Raw genomic sequence first — 23,965 nt, forward strand, 5'->3', positions numbered from 1 at the left:
CAGTTTTCAGTCTCACCAAGAGAAACTAAAACGACATCTTTTGAAAAGGTGAAAACTGGAAAATAACCTTGAATTAACCCAGTCTAGCTGAATAGGGTCCTTGTTCCTCATATTGTAACCACAATGATCCAAATAGTGAAATCGTGACTCAAGTTGAGTTACATTTATTAAATCCACATGACGAGACACTCCCACAGCAGAGAGAAAGTCGGAAAGAGTATTTTTGAATTGACAGTGTCAGATGCTGCTGTCGGATATAGAAGCGCTATATGCATCTAGAAATGGACGTGACATTGACAGGTCTGCATTCATGGGGTTTAAGGGGGACGCCAGTCTTTCTACACCATCTTCATTGAAACAGATAGAGGTTCAGAGTGGTGATGTAATGATTTACATATGCATGATTTTTTTCATCACAGATGCAGATGATGTCATCATTCTGCAGGCCCCATCAGTACACTGATGTCATTTGCTGATTGTTTTTCCTAATCCATCTGCCCGAGTTATAACTGAATTTGAAACACTCCCAAAAACGTTCAAAAGTTTGGGATCAGATTTTTGTTGTTGTTGTTTGACTGAAATTAATACTTTTATTCAGCAAGGACACATTAAATTGATCAAAAGTGACAGTAAAAACAGAATGTTACTAATAGATTTCTATTTTAAATAAATGCTGTTCTTTTGAATGTATCATTCATTAAAGAATCCTGAAAAAAAACTTATCACAGTTTAGACAAAATCTATTTTCAACACTGATGACAATCAGAAATGTTTGAGTAGCATATTAGAATGATTTCTGAAGGATCATGTGACACTGAAGACTGGAGGAATGATGCTGAAAATTCAGCTTTGATCACATATATTACATTTTACAATATATTCAAATAGAAAACAGTTATTTTAAACTAGGGCTGCACGATTATGACAAAAAACATAATTGTTGATTATTCCCTTGAAATTGTAATTGCGATTAATAATTACGATTATCACAATTACATTGAATAATGTTTTGAATAGCTTTATACCATTGTTTGAAGCAACTGCATGCCATATTTTTATGTAATAATAAAAAAACAAGCTGAAAACACTCTTCCTGATTTTTTTTTTATTGCTTTTCTATAACATTAAGCCTCAAATGTCAACTATACATTGGTTTGGTTTCTTCTTTAAATTAAAAAAGTAAACATATGCATATAATAATAATAATAGGGGGCTTTCTCAAAGCTGTTTTACTAACTTAGTTAGCAACCAGGGTGGTTCCCAGAGAACAAATGTTCCCCTAGGGCCATTTTCCTAGTTGCTTTCGCACCGCCAATAGGAACTCTGTAGTGACATTAGCTGCGCTGCTTGTTGTGACTTATTTTGACGGCACTGAGAACAACTCAGTCAGAGCCTGAGCACACAGTGCTCGCATTCTCCGTCTTCATTAGTTTGCGATCTGTTTAACGGTCTAATATTACGTTAATATAACGTAATATAACGTAACGTTAATATAACGTAATAATACGTTATTAGATAGAACTGTTATACAAAGAAAGTACACAGTCTAGCTCAAAGTCGTGCTAGGTTAAAGGGTTAGTTCACCCAAAAATGAAAATTCTGTCATTTATTACTCACCCTCATGCCGTTACACACCCGTAAGACCTTCGTTAATCTTCAGAACACAAAAGAAGATATTTTAGTTGAAATCCGATGGCTCCGTGAGGCCTCCATAGGGAGCAATGGACACTTCCTCTCTCAAGATCCATAAAGGTACTAAAAACAATCGGTTCATGTGAGTACAGTGGTTCAATATTAATATTATAAAGCGAAGGGAATATTTTTGGAGCGCCAAAAAAACTAAATAACGACTTATTTAGTGATGGCCGATTTCAAAACACTGCTTCATGAAGCATCAGAGCACAAATGAATCAGTGTGTCGAATCTGCTGTTCGGAGCGCCAAAGTCACGTGATTTCAGCCGTTGGCAGTTTGACACGCGATCTGAATCATGATTCGACACACTGATTCATTTATGCTCCGATGCTTCATGAAGCAGTGTTTTGAAATCGGCCATCACTAAATAAGTCGTTTAGTTTTTTTTTTGGCGCTCCAAAAATATTCTTGTCGCTTTATAATATTAATATTGAACCACTGTACTCACATGAACCGATTTAAATATGTTTTTAGTACATTAATGGATCTTGAGAGAGGAAGTGTCCATTGCTCCCTATGCAGGCCTCACTGAGCCATCGGATTTCAACTAAAATATCTTAATTTGTGTTCTGAAGATTAACGAAGGTCTTACGGGTGTGGAACGGCATGAGGGTGAGTAATAAATGACAAAATTTTCCAACTTGATGGAAAAAGCATTAAGAGAAAGATGCTATTAGATTTCTGTTTAAGCACTAATGTGATTAAGCATGAAAATATATTTAAAACTTTTAAAGAAAGACACCTCTGTGCACTGCCGGGAATGATTCGCCACACAAATAAATTGTTCCCTATTAAAGCTCCACAGAGGCATCCCACACAGAGGATGGCATGAGAGGATAACTGCATTATCTAACTTCATCTGGACCTCCTCCAGGATTGTTCACAAATACACCATACGGAAAGAGCCACATGGAAACCTCAGATAGCAGCACATAATGCTTGCTGGTGTCAATTCAAGGCTTTAGCAACAGCAAGGACTTGGAAATCATAACACAAGCTGCTTTGAGATGACACCATCCAAAAGACACAATTATACAGAACATAATGAACTGGAACTCATTCATTCATGATCAAGTTTAATCTGGAGAAAAACAACCTGACATTCTGCATACATAATGAAAGAAAACAGTCATGAGCGCTTACCTTATCAATAGCCAGTGGCAGTGGTGCTGGAACAACACTGGAAGAGAAAAAGAGATTGTTAATGGTTTATGGAGAGATCGGGACGGACACTATGCATGAGGAAAGTTAGGTGCAAATATTTGCACTCAACCGATCCAACTTTGCACTGTTAATCTTTTACAGTACAGCCCTTTTATAACTTTGTGAAACAGGTTTTGTTTCATTTACCCGTTTTTTTTTTTTTTTTTTTTTTTTGACTTAGTTTTAGCTTTTAACTATAATCACCCTGGCTCCCATCAAAACATGACAGCCTTTGTAACATTATATAAGGTAATGTGCAGTACTGCGATATGGGCCATAAAAGGAACAAGTCAACAACTCATTAAGACAAAAATTCAAAGCTATTAAATCACAGACATGCTATTAATCAAAACATTAGATATCAGCTGACTGATTCCAGCCAAGTCACGCCACATCGGCCATCCAGTTGGCAAAGCTGCACTTAAACCCAGTTTCCTATGCTTAAATGACATAAATAGGCTGTGGGTTCAAAAGGTCAGCAGTGATACCTATGGACTTTGAACTCTAGAGAAGAAGAGAACAGGCAGAAACAGAATATGAAATGCTCTATCACTGAGACTTTGTGAAATGAATCTAACTGAATGAAGTCTAGAGAACCACCTGACAATCCATAAACCTTGAGGAACATCAGAAAAACATGCATAATGACAAAACATTATGACCACACATTTATGATAAGATAAAAAAATAAACATGTAACTGAACAAAATATTTATATATATATATATATATATATATATATATATATATATATATATATATATATATATGTATATATATGTATATATATATATATATATATATATATATATATATATATATATATATATATATATATATATATATATATATATATATACACACACATACACACACACACATTTTTGTCCAATAAAATGCTCTTTAAAATTGTATTCATTTCCATGAGTTTTCAAAGCATGTAATTTGCGATTTCCCTAATATTTGACAGGTTTCGCATGACTATGGGAATAAAGTGGGAAAGGATGAGTTCTTTTGGAAGGACAAGCCCTTTGAAATGTACCCTTCAACAACTTCCAGTTGGAACAGGAAATACGTCAACAGAAGAAAGCAAATTGCATTCATTAAGCCATTTCATAGGGTCTTAAGTAGGTATGCACCAATATTAAAATTTTGGTCGATACCGATAACCGATAATTCTTTATATATGAAAGCCGATAACCAATATACTGGCCGATAAATTGAAATCAAAATTTTTAGGGAATAAAGTGGGAAAGGATGAGCTCTTTTAGAAGGACAAGCCCTTTGAAATGTACCCTTCACCAACTTCCAGTTGGAACAGGAAATATGTCAACAGAAGAAAGTAAACTGCATTCGTTAAGCCATTTCATAGGGTCTTAAGTAGGGATGCACCAATGTTAACATTTTGGTCGATACCGATAACCGATAATTCTTTATATTTGAAAGCCGATAACCGATATACTGGCCGATAAATCTAAATCCAAATTTTTAGGGATACACCGATATTACAATTTTGGTCAATACCGATAACCGATAATTTGTTATTTTTGAAAGCCGATAACCGATATATTGGCCAATAAATCCAAATCCAAATTTTTAGGGATGCACCGATATTACAATTTTGGCCGATACCGATAATTCTTTACATTTGAAAGCCAATGACCAAGTTTCACAAAAAAAAAGCCATGTCTCAAGCATACAATTATAGTGTTATAATTTTATGTAGCCTATATGACAGACTTGCGTTGTTCATGTTGCACTTAACTGTATTTTCCTTTCTGAAGTGATTTCAATCATATTTCAAGCAATTCAAAACCATCATTGCGAACAGTGCGCATGTCTCAAAAAGAAATAAATCAATTTTTTAAATCTGCTTTAATATATCGGCCAAATTTTCTTATCAGGCCAATAACGATAACATTAAAAATGATACCGATATTGTGGCCGATATATTTAAAAACATATTCAACGTGTGTTCAGGCCTTGTTCAAACACAGTACATTAATTATTAAATGACCAGCCTTAAACACCTGTTATCCAGATAAGTGAATTATAAAACATGTACAGAGAAAAAAGTAGAGATAGTTCAGGCCTCAACACACCCATATAAAAATTTCCTGCTGGATGTGATTCACATTTCAAGCATTTTTTCCCACATGCACTGCGTCATTCCTTCAAAAGGCTGCCGATCCCTCTTTTTGTAAATGTCTTGTTACCTGAAGCGTAGGAAAAGCAGACTTTATAGTAAGCTATCCATCAGCACAGCAGATGTCTGGCGGTCTTCACTTCCATGTCTGTGGTCTTAATATTTTCTTTCAGGCACTTTGCAGAAGATCATGCTGTCATGCTCTCTTTAGCCACTTGATAACATGGCTGGATCCTCGTCGCTTGTGCAAAACCAAAACAGCGCAGTTCTGTCCGCTCCACACAGTTCACCACCATCCACGCCTCTCCCACAGGCAGCGGTCAAAGTTCAAGTGCTTGTCATGTGATAGTTCCGAACTCTTCTGAAATAAAACACTCCAAAGTCCCTCAGAGCTCCAAACTGATCTGAAGAGCCTTCAATTTTCATACGCAGTGAAACTCAGGCGGGACAATAGTAGCAGAACCTGATCCCCTGGCTGTCTGCCCCATGGCATCTGCTCAGTAACTCATGCAAAGAAACAAAGCCGACGAGTTGGAGAGCATTCCAGCAGACATGGGGGAAGATAACGCTTGTGGGATGTTCATAACTAAATAGAGTTACGCAATGGTGATCCACAAACATCCTTATAGCAGTGGCACATCACGTTACGCAAACAAAGGTTATGTTTAGAACTGCATACAACCATACTAAATCATACTGCACCATATAGAGCAGTATATATAGTATGTATACTGTGAACAATGTGCAAATTTTATAGGGATGCGCCGATACCGATAACCAATAATTCTTTATATTTGAAAGCCAATAACGATATATTTCCCGATAAATCTAAATCTTTAAGGATGTACCGATATGAATATTTTGGACAGTACCGATAACCGATATTTCTTTATATTTGAAAGCCGATAACCTATATGTTTGCCGATAAATCTAAATACAAACTTTTAGGGATGCACTGATTTGAAAATTTTGGCTGGTACTGATAAAGATAATTCTTTATTTTTAAATAAAGTTGATAAGGATAACATTAAAAATGAACATATCGGCCAATCCTGATATTGTGGCCGATATATTGTGCATCCCTACAAATTTTTATATAATGTTTGAGAGCCAAAAACCAAAGCCATGTGCCAAGCACTTCAACATAAATCAAAAATGTACATTAGCCTAGTTTGAACCAGTGTAAGTTTTAAAATTAATTTTACACTCGTTTGGCCAACTTTCTTTATCAACAAAAAAATAAAAAAATAATGCCAAAATAAATGCAAACAAGTCATTGGACAATTTTGCTTGCATATAAAAATTTAAAATGCATAATTATGCGAACACACAAGCGATCTAAGTCAGAATGAATAACTCTCGTTGTGGATACATTCTTCCTGTAACAACGTGCTAAAATACGGTGTACAAATAATTCACAACATTCTTTTAAAGTAGTGTTCTCATTATAATTTTATGTAACCTACATGACAGACTTGCGCTGCACGTTCAAAGTGATTCCAATCATATTTCAAGTAATTCAAAACCATCATGATGAACAGTGCGCACCAGAAGTGTCTCAGCTGGAGGAAATAATCCATTATTTATTGGCTTTAATATACCGAATTTTTTTTATCGGGTGATAACGATAACATTAAAAATGAACACATAGCGGCCGATACCAATATGGTGGGGCTACTTATATAGGGCCCTATAAAATCCATTTTTATTTTTTCCAAATTCCGTTTTTTCCGTTTTAATTTTTCGGGATTCCGTTTTTTTCCGTTTTATTTATTTTTTGACTCCATTTTAATGGTTACATTAAATTTTAGTAATCAAAAAGCATGTCTAATTAATTGAATTCTTAAAAACAACAATATTAATTAATTAAAAAATATATTTTTATAAATTTTTGTTTTTCTTCAGAAGTTCTGTTGTGTATTTAAATTTTTCTGGCAATCAAATGAAAGCATACCATTTAATTTATCTTTTAATCATGAAATTAAACTTTTTTGTCAAACAATGTGCTGCACAACAGAGCTTTACTGTTAAAACATGGACGAAACACTGAGATTATTGTTTAAAATACAATTTATTATTAAATTAATTTATCTAAATTCTACTGTACAACAGTAATGTTTCTGTCAAGTTAAATCGAACTTTTATTTGCCTAGAGCTTTGAGTCTCTCTGTGTTTATGACGGTAGTTTTCTCAAACGAAGCGGTTAAATGCTGATGAAGTGACTTTCAGAGCAGCTCTGGAGATGAATTTGTGCATTCATATAGTGAGGCGACAGAGGACGAAAACACCGCGAGCGTCGCATGCGCCCGCGCGATTGTGTGTGAGGCGGTGTGAGGTAAATGAAACCGAGCTTCCACATCATTCATTTCAGAGTCACACAGGCATGCAGGATTCATGTTTAAATAGTCTTTTTGCGGTTTAATATTCACAGACACTAGTCTATATCGCGATTTAATTTATGTGTACTGACCTGCTTTTAATTCATTCATCGAAAATTTGACAAATTGCATGACATTCCGCGTTATATAGTAAATTCCGTTTTTATGAATGGATTCCGCGATTCCGTGATTGCGGAAATTATATGGCCCTACTTATACAAATGGATGGGGAAAAAAAAAACTAATAAAATGAAAAGAAATAAAAAACCCTCAAAATGCCAAGGCAAAATGATCTATTTCTGATTTGTTAATTTGAAGTTCAGAACATTCATGATAGCAACATCTCCCACTGCAGCAGCGTGGAGCTTCAGGCACTGTGTCTTGTGAGTGTGTGTTTATGTAAGCCAGAGATGAGTCACAGTAACCTTCCTGTTCCAAGCCTGCAGCCACACACACACCATTGTTTGAGGTGGTTGTTTCAATATGGCAGTCATGGGCTCACTGATAATTCATGAAGACTTGCAGATATCAACAGAGCCACGGAAAACACTCCTAATTTGATTGAGAAGTATTTTGTTTTTATCCTCCAGGATTAGCGATTAAAACAATTAATATGGCACTGTCAAGGCTGACTGACATGCAAAATTACCAACCACAGTTTGTTCTTTACATGCCATTTAGAAAAACTAATTAATTAGAGACTCATACAGATGCATAGCACCACATATCTAGCTCATGAAGAAAATGGACTATAATCCACCCTACCAATCCATCAGCCATTGATCAACCAAATCAGTCTCTCATTACAACACATGGACTACGTTTACATGTGCACCAATAATGTGATTATTTCTCATAATCAGAGTAAGGCCTTAATCGCAGCAAGATGTTTAGAGATGACACGAGCAGAACTCTTGCAACTTTCATTACTCTGATTATTCACTAATAAGTATTCTTATACCACACTCAGATAGGCATACAGTATGCATGTTAAAGGCCATTGTTTTAATTTACTTGCATCAAGTTCAAAATAAATTATGGACATTGTGTGAGTGGATATTATTTGGCGCCGTGATGAACATCGCAATGCCCAGTTTGCCTACGCTGCCGTTGCGTTGTCTGTGTTGACAGAGCGATTTGGTGAAGAGAAAACTTCAGAATAATGTCACGGAGTTCATTCATGAAATTGTGTGAACACCACAATATAATGCGATTAAGGCGTTTACATCCCTGTATATTGTGATTAAAATCGGCGTACAACACATAGTTTAATGCGATTATGCTTACTACGATTATGAGCTTAATTGCATAACTTTAATCAAAGTATTGCGTTTACACAAGGTAAAGTTTAATCACAATATTGCCAAAATCCCATTATAATCGCATTACGAGAGTGCATGTAAACACACTGATGATCTCAATAGACCAATTTTGTGTTTGCAAACAGCGATGACATTTTTGTGGGCGGAGCCTACCTGTGGCAGAAAACGACAGTTGTGCAGTAGCAGTTTGTGGTAGCCACGGAATAAAATACAAAGTTAATTTCGAGTTCATATCACGCAATTCTGACTTTTTTTCCTTCAGAAGTGAGATTGCGAGTTATAAAGTCCGAACTGGGAGATATAAACACGCACATGCAAGGGAAAAAAAGTCAGAATTGTGAGAAAAATGTTATAGGCAATGTTATCCATGTAAAATATTACAGGTTTAAATATTATTTTATGCTGTAACTGCTATGTATGCATTATGTAGACTTACTATTTACATCAAATTCATGGTTTAATAGTAGACTCATCATCGCAGGTTTCATCAGTCCAGTCTGTGACTTGCAACAAACGTCTGCATTTAGCTTCAATAAAAAGCTATTCTATAAAAATTAAGACACTTTTTTGCATTCCAATTCTGACATCCAAAGGCACAACAAAACATTTCTCTTATTCTGTGGATTTTGCCAATTTTCCTCCACTTGTTAACGCTATTTTTCTGCCACCACCATGCGCACGCAGCTGCAAGTGACGTAACTGTGACGTCTGCTCCAAATTGGTCTATTGAACCGTACTTTTGTGAATGTCAACTACAGTCAATCAGAATGTATTTGATGTGTATCAAACTTCCTTGAGAAGCAGGAGTTTGGGCCGATGAGATTAATACCGAAATAGAAACCAAGCGATCAACAAAATTGGACTGTGCAGAATAGCATTTGCAGAAATTAAATGACTCACAAGGGAACCAATAAAGTGTGATTGGCAGATTGGAAATCCATTACAAAATCACTATGAGTAAACTGGAAACAATGTCCTACTTCTGGTTGTGGTCTCCTGCTGAAATCTGTGATCAATTACAGTGGGAAAGAGAATGTTGAGAGTTCACCCAGTGGAGAAAACAGGACAACCCTGTCCAGTATTTCAATCCGTCGCCCTCCAGATGGAAAATAAAAACAATCAGCAGCCAGCAACCCATCCCTCGATGACTATCACATCTCTGTCGTTTTCCCTCCTTTGATAAATCTATCCATCCCTACTCACAGAGCAACAACACAAATCTCTCTGAAAGAGGCTAAGCGAACATCATCAAGTGGAAAGAGTGAAGACATTTTGCTGAGAAACTCAAAAAGCAGGGAGATATCTTAAGCAGATGTCTTTTGTCGACTTGCTGGAAAGAATTTCAGCAGGCTAGTGGGAAGTAACGCTCTCAGAGAAATGATTTCTCAGGCTGCCTTTTTGACCTCACTCAACACAAACGTCAAGTAAAAGCCCTGGCCACAAACACGTACAGCAATCCCTCGACTGCATCTTCTAATAAACAGAAGAGCACAGACACATGCCGCTAACCCCAAACATACATCTCTGGTCTGGCTGGGCTCCAGAGGCAACAGCTCAACAACTAGACGCGTGTGGCATCTATAAATACCTCAAGCTGGATGTGAACATGCGAATGGGTCGAGAGCTCGGCCAAGGAGCTCCACTGCAGTCACGGGACACAACTGATGTTTGCTTAACAGGGCAAGAGGAAGAGAAAATAGGGAGCAGAGAGAACAAAGATGGGACAGTGGTGCAACTACACAATTCATATAACACAAGCATATCATTTCTAGCATCATAAGCTAGAGTAAAAAAAAAAAAAATACGTTCAGTTTTGTCTGAAGAAATAAGGTTTTTTCCAGCGTCGGCCATCATGAACACATAAATATCTCCAGAGCTGCTCTGAAAGTCACTTCATGAGAATTTTACCAAAAATTCTGTCATATCATATACACACAGAAACTTCAGGATCTTCACGGCAACCCGTCAAAATAAAAGTTCGGTTTAACTTGTGACAAGTTTTATTACTATTGTAGCACTATGTAATGCTATTGTATTACTATTGTTCAGTATAATGTATGACTTAATGCGATACTACTACTACTACTACTAATAATAATTAAAAATAATACTACAATAATTTAGATTTTACTTTTAAAGGAATAATCACAAAAATTTTCATCCATGGTTTAATTTTAACAGTAAACCTCTGTTGCACAGCACTTTGTTTGCCAAAAAAAATATTAAAATTTCATTTGATTAAAAATAATTGAATGTTTTATGCCTTTATTTTATTACCAGAAAAAATTAAATACACAGCACAGAATTTCTTAAAAAAAAAAAAAATTATATATATATATATATATATATATATATATATATATATATATATATATATATATATATATACAGGGCTTGACATTAACTTTTTTGCTCACCAGCCAATGTGGCTAGTGGTTTTCCAAAGTTACTAGCCACTCAGCATTTTCACTGGCCACATTTTATATGATTAAAGTTGACTCTGGCATGCTTAAATTACTTGATTTTGAATCATTTTACTTGATTTAAAGATTTAAAACCCTTTCAAACTTACAAATGCAGATTGACCACCCAAATCAAGACTATACATTGTGTATATCAGGTATGTATAGTTATTTTTGTTAGGCTATATAAAAAGAACAAAGAAGCAAATTACAAATAGTAATTTAAAATTTTTTTTTTTTTTTTTTCAGATACATATGTTTATTTAGCATACATGTATACATTTATTTAACATTTTTTGATGTTTGATTAACATTAATGACAGACAGGTATTTATTTGGGGGCTGCTGAATGCATGGAAGTCATATACTGACACATATCCAGTTTTTACCCACTTATATATAAAAAGGGCCCCTATTATTGTAAACAAATTAATAAATTAGGTTACTTTTTATTAATTCAATTAATTAGAAATGTTTTTGATTAAACCATTAAAATGGAATCCAGAAATATTAAAACAGAAAACAGAATTTGGTAAAAAAATAAAATAAAAAAAAAAATAAAACAGAATTTGAGAAAATATAAGTAGTATTTTATAGAGCCCTAAAAATGTCATTTTGTTAAACTTTTAATAAATTGCTGTTAAATTGTATAAGTTTCATGATTTCAATTATTTAGATAGTAAAACATACAAACATTAAGTCCAAAAGTGCTCACATTGGAGAAATGCACGTTTAGATTTCAGTAGATAGAATATAATCTGGGCCGTACGTAGAGTTCCATAATTACCGAGGTCAGAAAATGTAGTTTGCTAGGGGGATACGGGGGCATGCTCCCCTGAGAAAATTTAGATTTCCCTGGTGTGCATTTTTAAGACATTTTAAGGCCAACAAATTGGATAACAATTTAAAACCATGTCAACAAATAAATGCATGCACAGTTTTGAGGCAGCTTTAATCGCATGTTTGGTCATTTCATGACTTGACTTACAACAGAACAACGACGGTCATTGTTCGTAGTTTCTTTTGCGCTTAATTTAAGCTATAAAGTAATTATGCAGTGCGCGCCGGCGCATTTGCGCATGCAATTCTAGAGTGCGCGCATATATATATATAAACTATTACTAAAAAAATTGTTTCCTAAACTTGTATCCAAATAAATGAGTTAGGAGACAATAATTAAAGAAAAAAATTTATTTAATAACAAACATTATAAATATTCTAACTGTTAATTATCAATTTTATAAATTATAATATGTGTGTGTATATTATATATTAATACATAATATAAAAAAGTATAAATAAAAGCATTGCTAAAAAAAAGACTGAATAAGCTGGGATATGAGAAAGTATTTCAACATGGAACATTTTATATTTTAACATACATTTTATATTATATACAATTTTTTTTCATTCCAGATAAACACGGAAGCTGACCTCTCTAACAAACTAGTCAATTATTAAACCAGTCAACAATCACTGACCCATCCTTAACAGAGAGGGAGTTAGAGAAAAGAAACAAGGTACAGTCATTAATGCATTGAGCCACAGGGAGGATTTAGAGACAGTCTGCCAGCAGCTGAGACTCAAGGTGTGTGGTCCCACATCCCTGGCAGTGTTTATGGAGTTTTGAAAAGGAAAGATCTCTGAGATTTCCTTGTCAGCTTTATTCAGGGAGCACTTCCATGCTAAACGAGGAGATGCATAAAATCTTTTAAAGCTCCTGAAATGGCACAGATGCCCACCTTGTTTCCACGTGAGTTGGTTTAACAGGTCCTGCCAGCACTGGAGGCCGCAGGGAAGCCTTCAATGCGAGAGCCATCTGCTTCACGGATGCCTTCCGTTAAACGATTTTTATAGCCGATGATACAGGCACAGTCAAACATAGCATTCATACGGTGGTAGGAAATCCCTTCCGTCAACAAGACCATCAATATCCCTCTTCATGAATATAATAAACGCCAGCCGTGCCGAGAATCAGATTACTAACTAGACGACTGGCTTAGCTCTGAACCCTGGATGGCAGTTCAATAGCGATACGCTATGCAGGCTTTTAACTAAATGAAGAAAATGCAGGTGAAATGCAAAGTTGGTGCGCTTGTCTGGTGTATACCTAGATTTCGATGTAATAAAAACCTGTCTGGATTTGGTGACACTCAGACTAATGCTGTGGAAATGGAACGGGGAGCAGATGGAGGCGGATGAGACCCGCGAGACCCCTACGGTGCCTGCGCTCATCTCTCGTCTCAGACAGTCTGCTGTTCGTGCAGCTTCACGCAAATCCAATCAAAAATCAATAACTGGCCGGGTCACAGTGAGTCATGCACAAATGAAATTCAGGCCTTTTGGCCCTGAGAAGAAAAAAAACACTTTTTTGTAAGCCATCATTACAATTTGATGAACAAAGCGCTATCAATCAATGCCATCCACTGTAAAAAAATGTTAACAGTAAAAATGCTACAGTAAAAACCTGTTAATTGGTTAACAGTAAATGCCCTTAATATATATATGGTGAAAATTGCCCTTAATATATATGGTGAAAATTGCTATGGATTTAAAGAGGGCAAATCATGAAAAACTGACTTTTTCCGTGATTAAGTGCTATAATCGGGTCCCCGGGGCATCTACCAACCCAGAAAACGTGAAAAAGGACAACCCAGCAACTTTGTTTTGGCAAGCCTTTCTCTGCAAGCATGTGAAAAAATGAGCCTCTCAGATTTCTCTCCCCTAATGACGTAGGAAGAGGATCTTATTATAATATTACCACCCCTTAATCTGCACATTTCCACCCATGGCGCAGCCATTTTGTTTTTGCAAGCAAAAACGGAGTACCAGTTCTAACACCATGGCAAAAGTCTGAGCAAAGCATGCTAACTGTTCTGTCATTGGATGTGCAGACGAGCACAGAACACTATTTAGAGTGTCGTTAGCTTGGATACCCTGCAAGCTATGTATAGTAGGCATCCATACGGGTTTTGCACAAAAGATGAACATGACGGCACATGCTAGTGCATGAGTTGAATCAGCTCCACAGCAACTACATAAATTTATCCACTAACCATTCAGAAACATCTAAAAGTTGTAACTTCTTCCTGAGTCTCTCCATCAGTGTCGACTCCGGTTTGAACAATGTAAGGCTGAACACCGTTACTGACAATCCTCATTTTGGCTGCGTGAGATTCTCCAGCTTTGTTGTTGTTGAGCTGTTAAAGCTCCGCCCTCTTCTGGAAAGGGGGCAGGAGCAGCAACTCATTTGCATTTAAAGGGACACACAAAAACGGCGTGTTTTTGCTCACATCCAAATAGGGGTAAATTTGACAAGCTATAATAAATGATCTGATCTGAAACTTCACAGACACATTCTGGGGACACCAGAGACTTATATTACATCTTGTGAAAGAGGCATTATAGGTCTCGTTTAAAGGAATAGCTCAGCTAAAACTGAAATTTGTCATTATTTACTCACTTTTTAAAAACTTATCTTTAAATCTTGTATAAAAGGGAAGATAAAAAATATAAAGATGTAAAATCACGCAATTTTACATAAAATACTGTTAAATGTGCAGTTTTTGGAAGTAAAAAAGAACAAGTAATCTTATAATTTACAGTGAAAAGCATACACAGACATTCCCAGAATTCATCAGGATTTAATGTTACATCTTATGTTTTTTTACTGTAAATTGAGTAAAATCTATAAAGCATAAAATGGCGCTAATGTATTTTTTATGGTTATGTAATCGCAACCACAGCTGGCATTTTTACTGTAAATTTCACAGATGTGTGTCTGCAGTAAAGAATATTGTGGGCTAAATAGAATTTGAGCTCTGTGCCAAAGAGAATACAATGTAGACTCGTTCGTTTATAAAAAAGAACATAAAAGTAAACCTACAGTTCTTAAACAACATTACACAGACATTTTGTGTATTTACACTTTTTTTGGACTTAGTCCAAATTATTTAGATGCCATCAATGGACCTTTTACGCTGAATTTCATTTGGAATATCCTGCTAAACTTTGCCTTAATGGAAAGGCACAGAGCATCACTGCGGCATGTGGTTAGATTATATATGTAAATACTTGCATTTACTAAATAACCAAGAAAATAAACCAAGGAAATGACAACAACCACAGAACCAAAACCAGCATAAAAGCCAAGATTTGATCCACCACTAATTCCAGTCATACAAAAACTAACAGCCCACATGTCATTTCCTCTGAACAAGCACAGGCAAATGTTGTTTTGGTCAACTGAATCAGTATAATCAGCAGCTGTAAGCCTCATTTCTCAGAGATTTTATCACATTCTTTATGCATCATGTTTTTATAAGTGATAAAGCTGGTAAGCACGAGCTACCTTACAAGAATAACACCAGGTTGAGCGAACGATAAACAGCCAAAAATAAAAATGTTCTCTTAAAACAGGACTTACTCTGATCGCCGCCGAGCTTCCATGCCATCTGGTAAGAAGAGCTTGATGGTCGACACTATACAGCCATGAGTAACTAAAAACAACAAGAGAAAACAGGACACGTAACATTATTTTCATAACAAGAAGAATTTAAAGAAAGGTTATCCCAAACATAAACAGGCCATAAAAATGTTCATAACAAGCACTAATATGAGGTCATCTAAGAAGCGTACATGTCACAAGTGAGTGTTTATGATCGTCAAAAACATCCAGAGAGAAGATTTCCTGACGTTCTGATGAGACCAAGCCAACTTGTGCTTCAGCAATGCTAAGAATCAAACACACACCACCCACTAGAAACAAGTTTCCAAAGAAAAGCTCATTTTAATACCTTGCCAGTTAAAATACAGCACTCCTAACAGGTTCTCTCATTCCTGTGTACTTTCGTTCTGCTATGAAGTAATGTTTGCTTACATTCATTTTGAAAGGGTAAGTTGCTTTGCATTTGTATCTGATTGTGAAAGCGTCCCATTGCATGTCCTTCAGTTACAACACATGCAGAATAGCAATCAACCACCGCTCTTGGGTTTCGAAATTGAGTCTCCGCCATTACAGCATCTTCAAAAAGTGTGGTATGTAATGGCTGCATTTGTGTGAAAGACTTCAACTTTCAATCAGAGGTGTCCTCTATTACGCTACCAAGAATACAGGGCCCGAAATTAACACTCGTCAAGCACCAAATACGTTTTAATAAAGGAATATTTGTATGTACACAAACACGCCTGCATTACAGACAAACACACAGCTGTGCCACGTTTCACTATCGCCACTAACACAAACAGGCTTTCCTCACCTTTCCGGGTATTCTCGGTCACATCCACCCCAAACTGAATGATGTCACCGGAGAGCACCTCACAGGGAGGGCTCTCCTCCGACCCGCGGCTCAGACGCTGGCTGTTGATGAAGGTGCCATTGCTGCTTTTGGTGTCCTGGAGATAGAACTGTAAACAGAGGAGAGACGGAAAGATTACAGATGCGTCAAATACAGCACTACACTGAAGAGTGTGCTAGACGAAAGGGAGCGATGGTTAAAAAGAGGAAGAACTTAATAGAGGCTGACAGGTTCATTGTTACAATACAGATTATTACACATTTTTTAAGGCAGTAGCAAAACCTAAAAACTGTAATTTAACTAGATAATAATGCACTTATCACCCCAGTTTAGACAAGTATTTTAGGTAATTGAAATAAAGCTGAAATAAAGTAAAAAAAAAAAAAATATTAGATGAAAAACACTTAACTGAATTAAGTTGAATTACTAAAACTGAAATAAAAAATGTTATACAATATTAAAATATTTAAAAAAAAAAGTCCTTCAATATTAAATTTTAAAAAATAAAATCTCAAAAGCACATTTTTTCCTTAAAATGACCAGAAAACTAATAATGCCAGAATCACAAAAAAATAAAACAAATTAAAATGAAATGGAAATTAAAAGCCAATTCAAAATATGTATAAATATTATAATAAATTAAACTAAAATACCACTGTATCACTAGGGGTGTGCGATATATATTGTCTGCGATAATATTGTGATTGTCGTTTTAACGATGTGCGATCTGAAATTATCGAGTATGTCTCTCACTTTACAAAAACACAGAGTTGCACGCATACACTGCATGATGTAGTCCATTAAAAATCACTTATAATGCACCTGATATTGAAGATAAGGGGATAAAGTACATCTGTATGTCTTTCATATTTATATAATTTAATATAGTTCAATCAATATCACATGAAGTGTGCCGTTTTTCTCCAAATATCAGCATGAATACAAAAGAGATATTGATTTTATTCAACAGTTCAATAAACAAGATGTTAATATTTAGTGACTTACATTTTAGACACAATATTGCCTATTTTCGTTCTATTTCACCAACGAAAGGCTGAATCCCAAATGGCACACTTGGTCTTGTGGACTTACAATGTCTGCCGTGTACACATGTCCATCAAGTCCACGAGACCGTAGGGTGTCTCATTCATCATTTTAGGTTGCAGAAGCGGCCGATATGCGCCCTCGATGCGCACTTCAGCTGAGCCCGTAAAGCTCCGTTCACACCATCAGTGACTTTTTCCCTGCATGTCGCTAGTCTCCTACTGTGAAGTCACTTGTGGGCGTTCCTAGTGCTGTTGCTCTAATTTCATTGGTAGACTGCATGTCTGATCATATCTATAGAAAATGCAATCACAAGTTACATATAAAACTAAGAAATCACTCTAATTTGACTAGGAATTAGGTTTAAAATAATTAAAAGTAACAATCTGCTGTTGTAGAGTGTTGTGACTGCAGAGCTCAGTGCAATAAATAATTAACTAGATTAACGATCGGTCTATCAACAAATTAAACTAACTCATACTGTCAAAAAAAACACTAAAATGTCATTCGAATTTGGAATTTGACAAATAATAAATTTTCTTGTCCCTAATAATCAACATAATGCAGGGGAAACTGTAATATGAACTGCAGCAGTGTTAAACTGCTCACAGCATCATATAATAACAACACAAAATGTATGAATCAAACTCACAAGACTGCCGACAGTTTCTTTTCAATGCATCATTTTATTATATCCATGTATGTACAGTCAAATCATATAAAACAGTGAAATCACTCCAGAACTATGTCCTGTCTCCTGAACTATGTCCGTGAGCTCCAGAGAACTCCACTCCTGTTGGTTGTCGCTCGCGAAATTCGCTCCTGATTTGCATAAAGTTGAAATATCTGAACTTTTGTCACGTGTCTCCCGTCGCTTGACACACCTATATTCTGTCACCAACGGTCACTGTCGCTCTTGTCGCCGGAAGTCGCCAGCGCTCCACTGAAATTAATGGGATCCTGTCGCTTTGTCGCTGCGTGTCACTGGCGGTGTGAAAGGGGCTTGAGTTTGCGAGCTATGCAGAGGACTTTACCCGGCAGTCAAAGCAGCGTTACATCACGAAAATGTGGACTCAGAAAAAGAACGTGAGAGTTTAGGGTGCCATTTGGGATCCAGACAAATGCTTTGTTCCTGAATGAATCAGCCGTTTGGAATGAATCAGGTGAAACTCAATGACTCACTCATTAACAGTGACTTGCTGCCACCTACTGGTGGCTTTAATTTCACATTTAAAGTATCTTTTCATTTTTTAACTAATTTCAAAATATCAGTATTCAACGTTTTATGTTTAAAACATCAAAACATTATTTATGCATTTGTAATTGCAGTTTAAATGCATCTGTCAGCTCTGAACTGCATTAAACAGTGTGTGTAAATGCATCTAAAAGCCACTTCAGACACAGCTTGTGTTTCCTTTGCATTGCAAAGATTAATTTTGTTGATGCCGATTTCATTTTATTGGCAACAGCCCTATTGTGTCTTATTGTTCTAATTGAATTTATTGATTAAATTCAAGAATTTGACAAAAGATGAGGCATACATTTAATTAGGTTAAAAAATGGCTTTATAAAAAAGGTAAAAATGCTCATGAAAAGGTAAAAAAGATCAATTTAAACTTATTGGAAAAGAATTTCCATCACTGCTGCAAACTAACCAGCGTACAAAATATGAAGAATATCAAAAAACTTCAGAAGTCAGCTGTCCACAGCAGCCCAAAACCTGCCAAGGTACCAACACAATAAACACTCAGCAAAATGTTGCCTAATTATAGTTAGAGAAAATCCCAGAAAATATCAAGATTTTTTCGCCAATATCGCACACCGCTGTGTATCACCCCTCTGACAAATGTAATTGCTTACTGTGATCAAAGTTGACTCAAAGGCAATCAAAAGTAACCTCTACACAAGTTACATATTTGCTTTGGCTGCTGAAAATAACCAATAACATCCTTAAGTGCTGACCAGGCAAGCCCTCAACTCTGCTATGTTCAACATCCCTGATCATCTACACGCATAATAAAAACAACCATCGAGGGCACTGGAGACCTGGCTTTGGGCCTGTTTTTTTTTTTTTTCCACCAGAGTAATTGTTTCGTGTACTCTGTTCAACTCCCTTCATTCAGAATGAATGCTTCTGAATTTCTTCACTCAGCTGGATGAATAGATTCACTGTCAAGCACGACTACATTAAGAGTGACATTCATTTCCTCCCACCACCAGCATCCCACATCACGTGCCACGACGTGGGCATCACTGTTAACAGGTTCATCAGGTTAAACCACAAGATGAATGCTGTCTCCTTCAATATAATGAGATCAAGGTTGCTACAAACCTGTCTTTATGAGGACGCAGAACATTTTTACCCTCTAACAGAGTGTCTAATATTTAACAAGCATTTTACTTCACATCATGCTGCTGATTGGCTGTATGATTGAGCCAGAGTTGGGCGGTATTACATCCTCCATCATAGCGGGAATGAAATGTGATATCTGTATTCGAGTCTTACATGTAGATTGGCATGGAGACCGAATGACATCGGTGCTGCGTCTGTTCATAAGCAACCAGCTCATTTAGAAAAAACACAGATTGGCTCTCATGTGTTTTGATTCAAAAGTGCATTATACTTTATAAATACAAATACTTTAACAAAGCCAGGAAACAGAAACGTAACGCATGCAGAAGGAGAATCTGTGAATGCATCAGCTGGATCCCAATATAGCGGGATGCCATGTACGGTCCTTCAACTTTGTTTAGTGACATTAAACACCCAAAACCAGTAAGTGTGCAAGCAAATGAGAAAGAATAGAGAAGCACAGATGACACAGCATATTCCTTCCTATTTCCTCTTGCTAACGGTTGCTCTGACTGTATTCTGAGGTTATTGAGGTCGCTGATTTCTACACTTACATTTTACACTTGTTCAGTTTACTAAAAGACCATAGCGTTAATGTCACAATGCTGGATAAACTCAATAAAACATGATATAAACACCTTCCCAGATCACCTTAATTATTTAATGAACATTTAAATACAGGAAATATAATATAATATAATATATTATATAAACATTATTTATGCACTATGCAGGGATTCCCTGCCAAACCTCTTTGACATAAAACATTTAATTGAAATGCACTCTGAGATGTTAAATATTGAAATATTAACTTAACACATTATCATATTCGCAGTTCTCTGGTGTCAGTTAACGGACACATGACATGTAGATAAAGAAATAAAATATTCCATCTTTTTAATAAGTTTTATTTTGATTGCTTTTATTATAAAATGATTTATTTACAGAATAGGACAGCATAAACTTATATTGCGAGTAACGTGTCATATTACATTGTGAACTGCAATATGATAAACATTTATTCCCATAAAAGAATAAATAAAGCTCCTGCTCTGTTGAAATATCCACTCAAAAAGAACATATTTTGTCTTTATTTTTCATAATTCCAATTATGAAAAATGAAGACAAAAATGTATTAAAGTAGTAATTCTATTGTACTTTAAAATAAAGATATATATTTGATAATTATAATAATTTATTTTACACTAGGGCTGCCCTCAACTAAAGTTTTTTCCTAGTCGACTAGTAGTTGCAAATCATGCATGTATATTAATAAGGCATATAAATCTTAAAAATTAACCTTTAATTGCCTATATATAATGCATAGCCTAATCAGTGCTCAAGCACACACATAAAGCTCGCCACAACAAACCGGCAAAAGTAATGATTATGAATGTGTCATGAAAAAACACTCATCATCTCCGCAGTAGTGGACGCGCCTATATGCACGTTTCGCACAGATTACATAATCTGAAAATATTTGTTTTCCACTTGAATCGGTTGACAATCACTTGACATTTCAAGCTTTCTATAGATATATTTCTCATGTCTGTGAGGCAAGTATACACTGAGTTTTGGTTGATTTTTTTGACGCACTCAAATCCGAGACAGCAGAAAGCGCATCCTGTTTGTTTTCTTTATTTTACAAAGGCACAACGTTTTGTTGTTACTGCGAGTTTACACAAATAAAAGTTTTGAATGACGTATTACTCTTATCTGTATGACCAAAAATGACAGTATTTTAAGTTGTTTGCGCTGTTATCAGGAAAAAAATGCAAGTGATCGCGCTGGCACCTCCATGTCTTGCTATACGTTAAGCTTCCACACTCCGCACAAACACTTGGATACAAGCCTTATAACAGCGAACATTTATCTCGGTTAATGTTAGAGCGAGCAGTAGGGGTGTAACAATACATCGATCTAATGTCTAACGATCCGATGCATTGATGCAATGCATAAAAAATCGATACCTGTGGGCTAATTATAGAGGCACCTTTGTTTTAACACTCTCCACATTTTCACACAATATCAGTCTATGCATTATCGCCAACGCATGCATTCTCATTTAAACTACCTTTCAGAACTTGTGAAAGACACTCGGGAAAGAAGATGGAACTGTCACTGAAAGAATATGGTCAATAAACTGCCGCATAGGAGCGCCACACGCTGTGACTCTGTGTTGCTTCAAGCATCATTCTGCACACGGGATGCAGGCAAATGCTTTGTGCCGCTCTGTATTAGAGCCTTTATAGTAAATTTGCACAATGAAAGAATATTAATAGCCTGTCTTGTTTTGTCCTACCTATAATATGTTGTTGCTTCATTAAAAACCTGCGCTATACATTTAAAAGAAATGTCTTTTTATTATGTGTGTGTGTGTGTGTGTGTATATGTGTATTTCTTGTTTATCAGTTTTTTGACATTACACATTTTAGCACAGAACTAAAATACTTTCTTGACTGTTGTCACGTCATAAGCTGTCAATAGATTACTGTGTGAATGTTTTATTTGTGGATGTCCCAATCAGGGTTCAGGATGTGAAATTTTGAAATAAATGTCAGTTAAATATTTTGGTTGCAGTTGTGTGTTAATAAATTTAACTGGTTGTGTAAAATAGGCTCAAAATATCGAAATATTGATCGAATCGAATCGTATCATAATTATGTTTATCGGAAAATATCGAATCACTGGCTATGAGAATCGATATTGTATCAAATCGTGATGAACTGTCCGATTTACACCACTAGCGAGCAGCCATGTAAAGTTGCTACTTGTTTCAAATGATAAGCTATACTCGATTTCGATGGATGATAGGCTAACGTTTGGATTTCCTGCCTCACATACCATAAATACCAAAAGGAACCCACCGTTAACGATTTTTTTTCCCCCAGCGACTAACCATCTAATAAAATGTTTGTTCGTCTAATGGTGCGTTCACACCGGACGCGAATGAAGCGGTAAGCGCGAGTGATTTACATGTTAAGTCAATGCAAAGACGCGAATTGACATCCTGCGGCGCGATTCGCGCGAATGAAGCGGCGTGAATGACGCGATTCGCATGAATCGCGCAAGTTGAAAAATCTGAACATCATCGTCGCTATACATCTTCATACATTTATAGAAACAGAAATAAAAAGGATCGTGTTTGAAAGAAAGTGAGTGAGGAGGTCGGACAATCTGATAAGTTGTAAAAAACGGTTACTCAATTTGAGCTAAATTTTATATACACACACACACATATTAAGACTACAAGCCAACTAAAGACGACCAATTGAGCTTATTCGCTGTAATTTACAATTATTTCCCCACTGACAAGTTGTGTTTATTCAGAGGAAGTGTGCAGAAAGCAGTGGGAGAGTCTGGGACACATAAAGGAGCGCGAGAGCCCCTCTCATGACGCAAATTCGTGTCTGTTGTGAAGGGATTTTCACGCGCGAATGAAGCGAGTAAACTCAAAATGTTCAAGCGTCCAACTACGCGTGAATAGCGCGATTTATTCGCGCAAGTCGCGTCTGGTGTGAACGCAGCATAAGCCTCTTCTAGTTGACTAACAATTAGTCGAATATTAGGGCGCAACCATATTTTACACTACAAGTTAAAAGTACTGTCAGACAAACTTGTGCAGTGAAGACGTTACAATAAACATTTTCAATCAATGTTTCACTTATTTATTCACCCAGCCTTACAAGCTAGTTTACAATATTGGTGTCATACTTAAGCTCTAATTATAAAGTCAAGTGGAAGCAGTTTGAGGAGGAACTTCAGCTTCCCTTCATTTATCAACAGCTGGTGTGTTAAATATTCATTAAATATACTGAGACACCATCACTAAAGCACCTGCATCTGTCACAGTGACTGTCAAGTGCCTACTACACAGGGGGTGAGTGCAATAAAGAGAGATAGTGTGACGGAAGAGAGCTAGAGAGAGGGCTCATTTTTATGTCAGGGATTCGCCCCCACATCCCGTCGTCAAAGAGCACATTAGCATTCCAAAAGAGACCCGACGCTGCCACCAGCCTTCTGTCTCTAACGGCCTCTAGAGCAGCTCCAACACAAAATCTGATCT

At 36.2% G+C, this 23,965-nt stretch overlaps 1 protein-coding gene across 6 annotated transcripts in view; it reads right to left on the minus strand.

The window, feature by feature from the left end:
• Positions 1 to 23,965, minus strand: part of slmapa (sarcolemma associated protein a) — a 76,120-nt gene that overhangs the window by 36,449 nt on the left and 15,706 nt on the right. For 5 of the 6 annotated variants that reach the window (XM_048172420.1, XM_048172417.1, XM_048172415.1 and 2 more), the window contains exons 2-4: positions 16,464 to 16,611; positions 15,632 to 15,704; positions 2,838 to 2,874 (exon numbers count right to left, since the gene is read on the minus strand). In XM_048172420.1, coding sequence (XP_048028377.1) covers positions 2,838 to 2,874; positions 15,632 to 15,704; positions 16,464 to 16,611 — 258 coding nt within the window. Of the gene's footprint in view, positions 1 to 2,837; positions 2,875 to 5,113; positions 5,533 to 15,631; positions 15,705 to 16,463; positions 16,612 to 23,965 lie in introns of those variants that run through there. The other variant, XM_048172421.1, reaches the window with a different exon arrangement.

This window comes from Megalobrama amblycephala, linkage group LG21, assembly GCF_018812025.1.
Source record: "Megalobrama amblycephala isolate DHTTF-2021 linkage group LG21, ASM1881202v1, whole genome shotgun sequence".
Lineage (NCBI taxonomy): Eukaryota > Metazoa > Chordata > Actinopteri > Cypriniformes > Xenocyprididae > Megalobrama > Megalobrama amblycephala.